Source organism: Emys orbicularis, chromosome 7 (genome assembly GCF_028017835.1).
Source record: "Emys orbicularis isolate rEmyOrb1 chromosome 7, rEmyOrb1.hap1, whole genome shotgun sequence".
Taxonomy (NCBI): Eukaryota; Metazoa; Chordata; order Testudines; family Emydidae; genus Emys; species Emys orbicularis.
Window position 1 is genome coordinate 98,806,241 of NC_088689.1, and position 11,804 is coordinate 98,818,044.

The 11,804-nt window shown below is 53.2% G+C and overlaps 1 protein-coding gene across 1 annotated transcript; it reads right to left on the reverse strand.

The window, feature by feature from the left end:
• Positions 1-341: 341 nt before the first annotated feature.
• On the reverse strand, positions 342-1,784 carry TIGD3 (tigger transposable element derived 3). Its single transcript, XM_065407088.1, has one exon. The coding sequence runs from the start codon at positions 1,782-1,784 to the stop codon at positions 342-344; it is 1,443 nt and encodes a 480-aa protein (XP_065263160.1).
• Positions 1,785-11,804: the final 10,020 nt, after the last annotated feature.

Consider the following 11,804-nt stretch of genomic DNA (forward strand, 5'->3'; position numbering starts at 1 on the left):
GTGGTGATAGCAGTAACTAGTAATGTGGGCTCTTTCAGATCTTTATACGCCCATAAAGATGCACCCAGAAGAAAGAAAAGGGCAGGTCCCCAATTCCTCTCCCCCAGAACCAGCTCTCAGAGGCCATGGCAGAGAATAGGGGCATGAATCCAGTCCCTCTAGTGCCCCCCAGTGGGGGACTGGGGCATGACTCCAGCCCCCCAGTGCCCCAGCACTCAGGCACTGGGGGATTGGGCTGGAATCCTGCTCTGCAAGCATTGAGTCGGTGGGGTACAGGGCCACCAGCCCCTCCATGCTCCAGCGTTGGGAGGCCGCCAGGGGCAGTGTGGGGAGTTGGGAGCTCACTGGCAGCACAGCCGCTCCACCTCCTCCTCGCAGCTGTAGAACTGCTGGAAGATCCCCTCGGCCGAGCCGTTGCACTCGAACCAGCGCCGCAGGGTCCCCAGGGCCTTCAGAGCATCGGCCTTGGTGGGCAGGCTGCCAAAAAGGTCCTCTCCCTCCCCCTCCTCCTCTTCCTCCTCCTTATAGGCCCCAGCTGGGGGCAGGGCTGGGGGACAGGCCAGCTCTGTCTCCACATCAACAAAGCGCCGGAATTCTTCCAGGCTCATCCCCCTGGGGGGGGCATGGCTGGGGGGCCCCAGGGACCCCTTCCCCTTGGAGCAGCCGGCCTCCCCAAAGCACCGTTCCACCAGGGAGGGCTGGACTTTGTCCCAAGCGGCCGCCACCATGTGGAGGGCGTCCAGCACGGTGATGGAGGCGGCGATGGAGGCGGGGGAGCTGTTGGTCTCGCTGCCGATGGAGGACACTTTGCCCAGAAGCCTGCACTTGTAGCGGGACTTGAAATCCCGGACGATATCAGGATGGAGCGGGCAAGGCGAGGGGCCGTCGTCGTGGCGAGGCCGCGGGGGCAGGAAGACCAGGCGGATGTTGGCAGGCTCCGGATTGGGACAGTGCCGCTCGGCGTCCAGCACCAGCGCCACACTGCGGTGCTGCCGGCCCATCTCCCGGTCAAAGTCCGTCAGCCACTCTGAGAAGAGCTCCGGTGTCAGCTGACCATCGGCGCTGCTGCGGTAAAGGACCGGCAAAGCTTCCGTGTTGACCCCAAAGAAACATCGCGGAGCCAGCCGCCTGCCGATCACCACGGGCTTCCGCTTCTCTGTGCCGCTCCCGTTCACGCACAGCGCCACGCACAGCCGCTCCCTGCCCTCCCGCTCCCTGCCTGGCATGGCCTTATACAGCAGCACCACCTCCCCGCAGCCAAAAACATTCTCCGGGGCAAAATCCTTCAGCAGCTGGGGCAGGCTGAGGGAAGCCGGCGCCGGCCCCTTGTCGCACGGGGGCTCCGGGGCATGGACTGCTCGTGCCGGGTGCCGCTGGCCAAAGCAGACGTTGTTACGGCGCTTCCACCGCACCAGCCAGCCAATGCTAGGCACAAACTCCTGGCCCATGATGTCCGCGAGCTCCTTGGCTTTCTGGAGCAGCATGGGCCCCGTGACGTCCCACATCTTGGTGCGGGCGATGTGGAACCAGCACAGCAGGGCCTCGTCGATGCTGCTGTATTTGGACTCCCGCTTGCGCTTCCGCTCCCGGTTGGCCGTCCCGCTGCACCAGTCAGCCAGCAGCTTCTCCTTGTTCTTGCAGATGCGGGAGATCTGGGGCTGGGAGACTTGGAAGCGACGAGCCACCTCTGACTGGGACATCTTGGATTCATCCAGCATCTCCAGCACCTGGATCTTCTCTGCCAAGGAAAGAGCATGAAGTTTCTTCTTCCCGTTCAGCTCCATGGCGGCCCTGGAGGGAGGTGAAGGGATGTGCCAGGCACTGGGGGCTGGAATATCTAGAGGAGAAAGAAGAGACCCTCCCACCCAACCCCCCCAGAAAACCTTGGTCAGCCATTGGTAAGACAGGGAGACAGAATCCAAGGGAAACTTAACAACCCTGGAGATAGAACCCAAGAGTCTGGACTCCCAGCTCCTGCCCCCCATCTCACTAAGTTCCATTCCCCTCCCAGAGCTGGGACTAGAGTCCTGGAGTCTTGGCTCCCAGAACCATGCTCAGTTCACTCAGCCACAACCACCTAAATGTAATTTTAATAAATATGGGAGACATTTCTGGGGAGACCGTCTCAGCTAGTTAAATGCCTAATTTGAAGGGAACCACCCAGCTCAAAATTACCCCCAAATTTAGGTTGCTTAAAAATTCAGCTTGTCCAAATGACCGATCGTACGCTTCTAAGGGCAGGGCATGCAGCTCCTGGCACAACAGGTGCCTCTGATCTCAGTCAAGCAGGGGCTGGTGCAGAACCATGGGGCCTCATTCTCAGCTGGGGGTCTGTGTAGTGCCTGACACAAGGGGGCCCTGATCTCAGTAGGGGAAGAAGGAGGTGGCCAATGCCCTGCACAACGGGGCCCTGATTTCAGCTGGGACCCCTATGTGTTATCACTAACAGCACAGGTTTTCTGTTATGACATTTTATTGTAATGCCACCTTTCTCCTACAGTGGACACAGCCCAAACAGTGCCTCCTTGGGGAAACTGACTGGAAACTGACATGTAATGGGGAAACTGACTACTACAGAAACCAGGCTCTGAATTCATAACCTGTAGATGTTTTTAAATAATAGGAGCAGCCCTGCTAGGTAAAACCAGTGGGCCCTTCTAACCCAGCAGCCTGAATCTAACAGTCACCAGTCCCAGCCGCTTCACAGGAAAGTACCGGGACCCCTGCAGCTATAGGATAACTTGCCCTACGAGGGGGAAGGGGAAGATTTTACTCCTGACCCCAATAGCTAGAGGTTGGCTTTATATCCCTTCCAGCTGTTAGAAATCCCAAGTGTGGGGAAAAGATGCCCCACAAACAGGCTTCGTTTTAACACACACCCACCCGTATTTTTTTAAAGATCACCCCCCCCGCGCGCGCGCGCACACACACCCCTAATTTAGCATGATGCCCCCAAGGGGAGCGATACCTCAGCGGGCGGGGGAATGGCTACATCTGGCATAAGCTGCCCGGGGGGTGAGGACAGGACAGCAGATCTGCAGGGCTCGCACACAATTACAGCCCCCGGAGGAAATCCCCGTGCAAGCTGCCTTTGCTCTGTACGTACCTAGGAGAGAGACTGGTCCCCTGGCTCTTCGGGGGCTACATCAGGGGCCATCCCCGGCCTGGTGGGTTTGAGGGCTTCAGGTTTCCGGATCCTGCCCCCCCCTTCTGAATCTTTAGTTTTCAGTCGGTAGCAGCAGCAGCGGCTCGGAGTAAAACCTGGCAGCTGGATCCCGGTGCTTTGGGAGCGGGATAGAGAAACCCATCCGTCGGCTCAGCGGCCCAGGTTTCGGCGATCCAGGATCCGGGTTTATACGCTCCTAAGTACCCTGCAGCTCACACCTTGTCTAGGTCCAGAAAGGAATGTAAATGGGACAGCAAAGAGAGGAATTATCGGTCATTTCCTCCCCCCTTGCAAGTGCCGAAAGTCTGGGGGCTGTATCGGGAGCCTAGCGGGCTTCCACTTAGCCACTGGCGCGGCTGATGGGTCTTGGTTCTTCTCCCGTGGGGAAGGGGGGTGAATTTCCCTGGCTAGCAGGACCTTGGATGTGAAAATCCTACAGCCAACAAGAGCAAGAGTTTTGTGTCAGATGGTTTGTTATCTCGTAAGGGGGCCTGGGGATACTGCTGGCGAATGGCCCAGACCTGAGCATGGCTTTACTTGAAGGAGATATGCTGCAGAGACTTTTTATTGTTGAGAGCCATGTATTTGTGGGTGCATAGTTATCCTCCAGTCATGGAACGACAGGGTGTTGTGTGGCAGAATCAGGACTCCTGGGTTCTCTTCCCGACTCCCAGCCCCCCCGCACTAGCGCTTGGAACACAACCCAGGAGTCCTGACTGCCAGCCACCCCCATTCCCCTGCTCCAACCCAGGAGTTCCTCCTAGGGTGCAATGGGGGCGATATAAGTTAATCAATCAGCGAAGACTGTGAATGAGGAAGACTGCTAAAAATTGCCTTTAAAATGCATCTAAACCAGCTGGCTGCTAACCCAGTCCTGGCTGCATTGGCATCCCAGGGGCACACTAGAGAGGAACAGCAGGGTGCTGTTGTAAAGACCAGAACATTGTTTTCATGTCATAAGCAATCTGTTGTTTCCTGTCCATCTTAGGACATCTCACTGTATTGGCTTTACATCCCCCTGAATAAATACAGATGGGGGACAGACCCTCAGTATCTCTGTGCCTATATCTACACTGCAGAGACCATATCGGCCTACCCCTGGAGTGTAGACACAGCCTAAACCGACAGAACGCAGTTTTCCTGCCAGTACAGGAACACCGTGTCCCCAAAGGAAGTTAGCAACATTGATGGAAGCCCTCTTCCATTGACACGGTAGCATCTACACTGGGGATTTGGTCTGCGTCTCTGTCAGTCAGGCGTGGTTATGTCAATATCACTTTTCATTGTAGGCCATTGCACTACCAATTTTTCCTGGTATAATGATGTTGGATGAGGTGTGGGATATGTTTGTGACATTTTTATACTGGCATAAAAGTCTTTTTGCCTGTTAGAGCTTATTTTGCTCAGGGAACTGGTATAAGCTGTACCAGCAAAAGGACTCTTTTGGCCAGTATAAGTTACATTTCCTCTAGGCTGGGAGTGGCATCCCACTGAAAGACTTAAAACTATTTAGCCTCCCAAAGAGAACCGGGAAGAGGTTGTGGTCTATAATACTGTACTGACACGAGGGAGCAGCTCTCAGAGCAGAGAGCTCTGTAATGTAGCATGCACAGGCAGGAGATCTGCTGGCTGGGGGCAGAAGTGAGAGAAATTCAGAGGCAAATTTCTAACAAGTAACCATTGGAACATTTGACCTAGGGATGTGGTGGATTCGCTATTGCTTGGGGTCTGTAAATCAAGATCCAGTGTCTCTGTTTAAAATACACACTCTAGCTCCACTGCCGGTTAGGGGCCTGATGCAGGAATCAGTGGGTGCCTTTTTTTTTTTTTGTTTTAATTTTAGAACAAAAAATAATTTTTTGTGGATTTTTACCAAATTTTTTGCAGTTTTCAGTGGCTTTTAGCTGAAATTTGTTCACTGTTTTATTTTTGTTTTGATTTCCCCCCCAGAAAATGTGCTTTGATTATTTTTTTTTTATGGGAAAAATAGTTTTTCCCAACCCGCAAAAGTGATTTTTTTCAGTGGCTTTCAGCAAATTTTACAGTTCAAGGCAGCCCTTGGCAGAAAAATTTTACTTTTTTTAATAATTTTTTTTTGGCCAAAATATGTACATTTTTCTGCCAAAAACTATTTGGGAGGTTTAATGTAATGGTTTTTGGCAGAATATTTTATGTGTGTTGGTGGTTTTCATAGAAAGTTTGAGGTTTTTTCCCCTTTTTTGACAATTTTTTCCCATTGTTCATGGTGGTGGTGTAGCCATGTTGGTCCCAAAATATTAAAGAGACAAGGTGGGTGAGGTCATCTCTTTTATTGGACCAACCTCTGTTGGTGAAAGAGACAAGCTTTCAGCTCTGTGTAAGCTGGAAGCTTCTCTCTCTCACCAACAGAGGTTGGTCCAATAAAAGAGATGACCTCACCCACCTTCTTTCTCTCAAATTTTCCATTGACATTTTTGACAAAACAATGCTTTGGTTTTGTCTTCATTTAAACTTTCCCCGGCGGGGGGCAAGGGCGTGAATCAATTTCCAACGAGCTCTGATGGCGGCTTTTCGCCTTGCTGAGATCTACACCAACGCCTTCTAGCAAAACCCACCTAGCTGCTCTGGCTGTCACAGGGTGGAGAGAAGCTGTGGGGGGTGGGGCATGGGAAGTGGAGTGTATAATTAGAACAGCACTGGGGCTGCTCTCATTCTGTTCTATGTAGAGTCATCACCATGGTATCTGGCACCTTCCAGTGGTCCACCGAGCAACATGACGCCACATCTGTCATGTAGGGTTTCTTCTCCCCTCCTCTCCCAGGGGGAGAAGCACGAGCAGTGGAATGTCTTGTTTTGGTAGGTTTTTGAATATAGCTGTTGCTCTGTATTTGTATTAGCGAAGGCAGGGCAAGGAGATGCACCTTGCACTTGGAGCATAAGGCGGCAAGGTTTGGGATGGGCCTTAGCTCCTTGGGGAGCTCATTCTGCAGCCCCCAGAAAGATCTGTCTCCCCGCACAGATGAGCTTTACCCTTATTGTAGAGTGCCACTGGGCCAGAGGCACGGAGTGGGGGTCTCCATCCTGCAATTATAGGCAGCCTTCTTTTGGTACCTTGGGTGCAAGTCATGGAGCCTGCAGGACCCGGACCTTGAACTTGATTCAGCATTGTATGGGAAGCCAGTGCAGAGAGCAGAGGACAGGGCTGATGCGTTAACAGTAGCTGGAAATGCTGAGGAGATACGCCGCAGCTGACCACATCAGCTGGAGTTTCCTAAGGGCTGAAGGTGTCACACCCAGGTCACTGCAGTGCTGTGGTCGAGCTGAGCAATGCCCAGAGCTGAATAACCGGCCAGGTCATGGTTGGCCAGGCTGGGGCAGCATCTCTGAGCCAGCTGGAGATGGTAGAAAGCATTAGTCATGGAGTGGGCGCTGGTTCGGGGCAGGGCCTGACTCTGATGGGTGCCGGGTAATTTAAAAACACCTGGGGGCTGAACGATAAACCAGACCAGCAGCCATGTAGCATTGCTTTCTCTGCCTGTGATCAGCAGAGTTCAGGACAGCTGCATCTTTGAGCCCCTCATTAATTTGTGTTTCACTAAAGCATTTTCCAGAGTCTGGCTCTGATGGAGAATCCACCCCTGTCCTTGGCAGGTTGTTCCAATTGTTAATCACCCTCCCTTTGAAAAATGTGTCCTGTATTTGAATGTGTCTGGCTTTCACTTCCAGCCTTCAGTTCTTAGTCTGCTTTTCTCCACTAGGTTAAAGAGCCCTTTAGGACCCGGGATTTTCTCCGCGGGAAGGTGCTTACATACCATGATCAACTCACTGCTTAATCTTCTTTGTGATTAAACTAAACAGATCGAGCTCCTTAAGTCTCTCGCTGTCAGGTCTTTTTTTCCACCCATCTTAGTGGCTCTTTTCTGCCCCCTCTCCAATTTAACCAACATCCTTCCTAAAACGTGGACCCCAGAACTGGACACACTATTCCAGTACTAGTCTCACCAGTGTCCATCACCTCCCTGCTCCTGCTTGCTACGCCCCTCTTTATGCCCTCTGAGGCCCCCTGCTGGAGGCCTCCTGGCCCTGCCACACCCTGCCCCAAAACAGAGCAATGGAAAGGGTCCTCCAAGCTGCCTAGAGTGACTGTGTGGGACACAGCCAATCAGGGCCCAGCAGCCTATTATAAGAAGAGCTGCAGGGCCAGAGGGAATTCAGTTCCTTGCTGGAGCTGTAAGAGTGTGTGTGGCTGGCAGCGTTGCAGAACCCCGGACAGGGCACCACTGCCAGTACCTGGGGAGAGCAAGAAAGTGCCCTGAGCTGGTTACCAGGTCTCCATTAGGACAAGGCCCTGAGGTAAAGGTGAAGATGTCGTGGGGAAGTGGCCCAGGAAATTAGAGAAGCCATACGTCATAGTTAAAGGGACACAGCAGACAGCTGTGATCTACAGGGTCCCTGGGCTAGGACCCAGAGTAGTGGGCAGGCCTGGGTCCCCCCGACCCTGTTAGCCACTGGGGGGAAATGGCCTGGACATTGAGGCACCCCAGAAGGGGAACTGAACTATAGTGGCCCAACTGGAGAGCTGTAGCCAGGAAGCCCCAAGAGGGCGAAGACATTATCCCTGCTCTAAGAGAGCAGTGCTCCAGGGCTTCCTCCCTGGAGACAATCTGAGTGTGTGTGTGCAGGTGTGCACACTTGGCCAAGGGGGTGCTCACGAGAGGCACCCTGTTACAGCATCCCAGGACTGGATCAGCCTGTGATGGGGTATCCACCTCACACTGGCCAGTAAGGGGTTAATAAAACCCTAGGGAGGCTGAGTGAAAAGCAGCCAATAGGAGAGGGGCTGTGAGGAGTGGCCACTCAGGGCCCATATAAGAAGAGTTGCAAGATGGACAGAGGAGAGCAGGGTGAGTAGCTGCCTGGAGCTGGAGGGAGGTTTGTATCTGGAGTAGGCTGCAATGCTGTAGCACCTTGGACAGAGCAGTGCAGGCAGGACCCCAGGGAGAAGGGAAGGAGCTCCGGATGAGCTGCTGAGACTGAGGAGGTTGCTGTGGCCCCAGTGAAGTGGCTCAGGGAAATGCAGCGATCATAGAGGCAAATGAACGCAGTAAGTGACTGTGGATCAGAGGGTCCCTGGGCTCAGACCTGGAGTAGTGGGTGGGCCTGGGTCTCCCCATTGTGGAAGTAGGAGGACAGTTTACTGCAGTCACCACTGAGGAAGTGGCTGGACTACTGAGGAGCTAAACCTCCCCCAGAAGGGGGGTCATAGACAGTGCCATGGCCGGGGGGCCGAGCCACAAAGAGGATGCTGCAGTTCCTGAGGCAGCGAGAGGGGCTGCAGGTAGATGGCGGAGATCAAGTGGCAGTGTGCAGACTGTCGACCTTGAGCTTCTCCCCAGAGCAACCTAGGGGAGGCACCAGTCCGGTGGGGAGTAACACACAGTGACGCAGCCCTTTGGGCCACTGTGTTGCACTGGCAGCTCATATCGAATTGCTTGTCCACTGTGACCCTCATATCCTTTACAGAGTCACTGCTTTCAAGGATAAAACCTTCAAAATGGAAGCCTGTGTTTGCCTGGCATGGAAAACAGACCCATCTTGTCATCAGTGCTCTTTCACTTAGTGAAAGGGTTTCCCATGGCATCTTTGGCTGTAACTTTTCTTCCCATCCAGCTGCACCCCAGAAGTGGCTGCATATCCGTGGGGCTTTCTATATAGACATTGTGTCGCAGTTATGGGGGAAAGACCTTGCACTATATCAGGGGTCGGCAACCTTTCAGAAGTGGTGTGACGAGTCTTCATTTATTCACTCTAATTTAAGGTTTCGCGGGCCGGTAATACATTTTAACGTTTTTAGAAGGTCTCTTTCTATAAGTCTATAATACAACAATAGTTTAGTTATATATGTAAAGTAAGGATTTTAAAATGTTTAAGAAGCTTCACATTTAAAATTAAATTAAAATGCAGAGCCCCCCGGACCGGTGGCCAAGACCCGGGCAGTGTGAGTGCCACTGAAAATCAGCTCGTGTGCCGCCTTCGGCACGCGTGCCATAGGTTGCCTACCCCTGCACTGTATCTAAGGATAGGTGGTATGAAGGTAGAGAAGTAGGAGTCAGAACTCCTGGGTTCTTTTCCTAGCTCTGAGAGAAGAGGGTGGTGTAAGGGGTTAGATTGGGGGAGCAGGAGGGCTGGGAGTCAGGACTTGTAGGTTCTATGCCCAGGGGCTCCAGGAGGGGAGCTGGGTCTGGTGGATTGATGTTGGGGGAGAGGGGGGCTGGGAGTCAGGACTTCTGGGTCCTATTCCTAGTTTGGCTGTATTATGCATAAAATATTTGACTCTAGTTAACCTCCTCCTGGACGATCTAATTAATGAGTCCACACCAGGCGGCAATGGGTTGCAAAGGACCCATGCTTGGGAAAACAAGATACAGCGTGATATTGTTTTGCACTGAGGCATCTATTCATCTTGGAGTAGGGATGGCTTCCCAGAGGAACAGTGGCTTTGCAGATCACACAAACGTGCCCAAGGCTGTGTTAGCTACAGGAAAGATGTACAAGCCCAAACTATCAGCCATCTTGTCCTGGGTCTGATTACACCCACCAGCACTTACAGTGAACATCCTGGGGGCTTGGATGTGTACCAGCAAAGCATTGCTAACCCCAGGACTGGGATAGCTGCTCTCTCTCATCTCACATGTATCCAAGGCCCGGAGAAGCATATTCCTTTACACAGTGACGTCTCAAATCTCTGCAAGCCCACTATGTATTCACCGCCAGTCTGGGTATTGCTTTATATATACCAGGCCTTTAATCTCGCTCGCCACCACTTCGGTTCTGACCTCATTTCTAAGAGCAGCTCTGCAGGATTGACAGAGCCTGTGAGGCAGGCTTTCAAACAAGATCACAATGAATTTCAATCATTGTAACTGGGTGCTACACAGACCCCCCCCCCTTGACTGACAGGGTAGGGAGGAAGCATCATGCCAGGTGCTGCACAGACCTGGACCAAACATGGGGCCCTTCGTGCTGGGCCCTGCACAGACCATGACCGAGATCAGGACCCCAGTGGGTCGTGCACTGCCCAGCTGGTCCCTGCCACAAAGATCTTCCAGTCTAAGTGGACAAAGGAATAATTATCCCCATTTTACAGGTGTGCAAGTGGAGGCAGAGTGAGATGAATGTTCGAGTAGAAGGCAGGGACTGAGAGTCAGAACCTGTGAGTTCTATTCCTGGCTATAGGAGCACAGTGAAGTCGAATGGGTTAGAACAGGCGGTGCTGGGCTTCAGCACCCCTGGATTGTATTCCTGGTGCTGAGCACAGTGGTGGGGTTTAGTGCATTAAAGCAGGGGAGCTGGGAGTCAGGATTCCTGAGTGCCATCCCTGGCTCAAGGAGCAGAGTGAGCTCTCATGGATAGAGACGGGGAGCAGGAGCCAGAACTCCTGGGCTCTATTCCAGACTCACTCTGTGAACTTCGGGGCATGTCCCTTTCCCGCTCTGCACCTTGGTCCCCAGCCTTTTTTGGCTCCAGCCATGAATTCCAACAGAGTTAGGAAGGGAGTGTCCAATCCTGGCCTGGCTTTCCCTCCATTGCAGTGCAGCGAGCTGTATCATTCAGGGAGGAGCAGAGGATGCTGATTTCCCCCAAGGGAGCCTACGCTCTGGCACCTTCACCGCAGCAGCAAAGGAATCCGTCGGCACGTTGTCGGCTTGCGTTTCCTGAGACATCCCCAGGAGGATAGGAGCAGCTAGAGGCGCCACAGGGAGCTGGCAAGGACACGGGGCCTGCCTCTCAGATCCATCCCCCTGCTCCCCCCATGGCAGGTAAATGACCTGGGCTGTTCCATCACATCTATGGCAAAGACCCAGCACCCCAGGTGTTGTGGCAAAGAGCTTGTATTGGGGATCTGCCGAGTGGTGTCTAGTGGGTTACAGCTAAAAATCCCAGAGCAGGGAGTCAGCTCTCCTGGGTTCTCTGTCAGCTCTGGCAGGGGAGTGGGGTGTGGTGTGTTAGAGCAGGGGAGGCAGGACTCCTGGGTTCAATTCCTGACTCTGGGGATATTGTCCAATAGGTTTAGCTCACCTCCACTGGTCCCTGCACATTGCAGCCTGCTCCAGGGTGGTGGTGGCAGCAGGGTCTCTGTGCCTATCCAACTGGACTGGGTCAACAGCAGAGAGTTTGCTAACTGATGAGAATTAAGTAGATTTTCAGTTGCAATGGAAATGCTATAGATGGGTAAGGAGAAATCCTCCTACTCCCAGAAGTCCTTCCCCCACACTGCTCTGCATATGGCCCCTCCTCCCCTGACATGCACCACTAGGCCCCACTCCCCTCCCAGAGCTGGGAAAAGAAACCAGCAGTCCTGACTCCCACCCGCTCTAGCCCCCAAATCCCACTCTAATCCTAGATCTGGCATAGAACCCACGAGGCCTAACTCGTGGCTCTGTGCTTTTTAGCAGCATGACTATTTCCTGTCTCCTACCCACCCCTGCCCCGCTCCTCGGTTTTCTTATTCCCTCTTTCATCCCCAGCTCCCAAGTCACTACTCCTCCCCCTCATCACTGACCGGCAGTTCCTCTCCCCGAGGTGCTAAGATGCATGGAAATGAGAAGAACCAACATCACTCAGGACATTTAAATCTAGGACGCAGCCTAACCTTGGG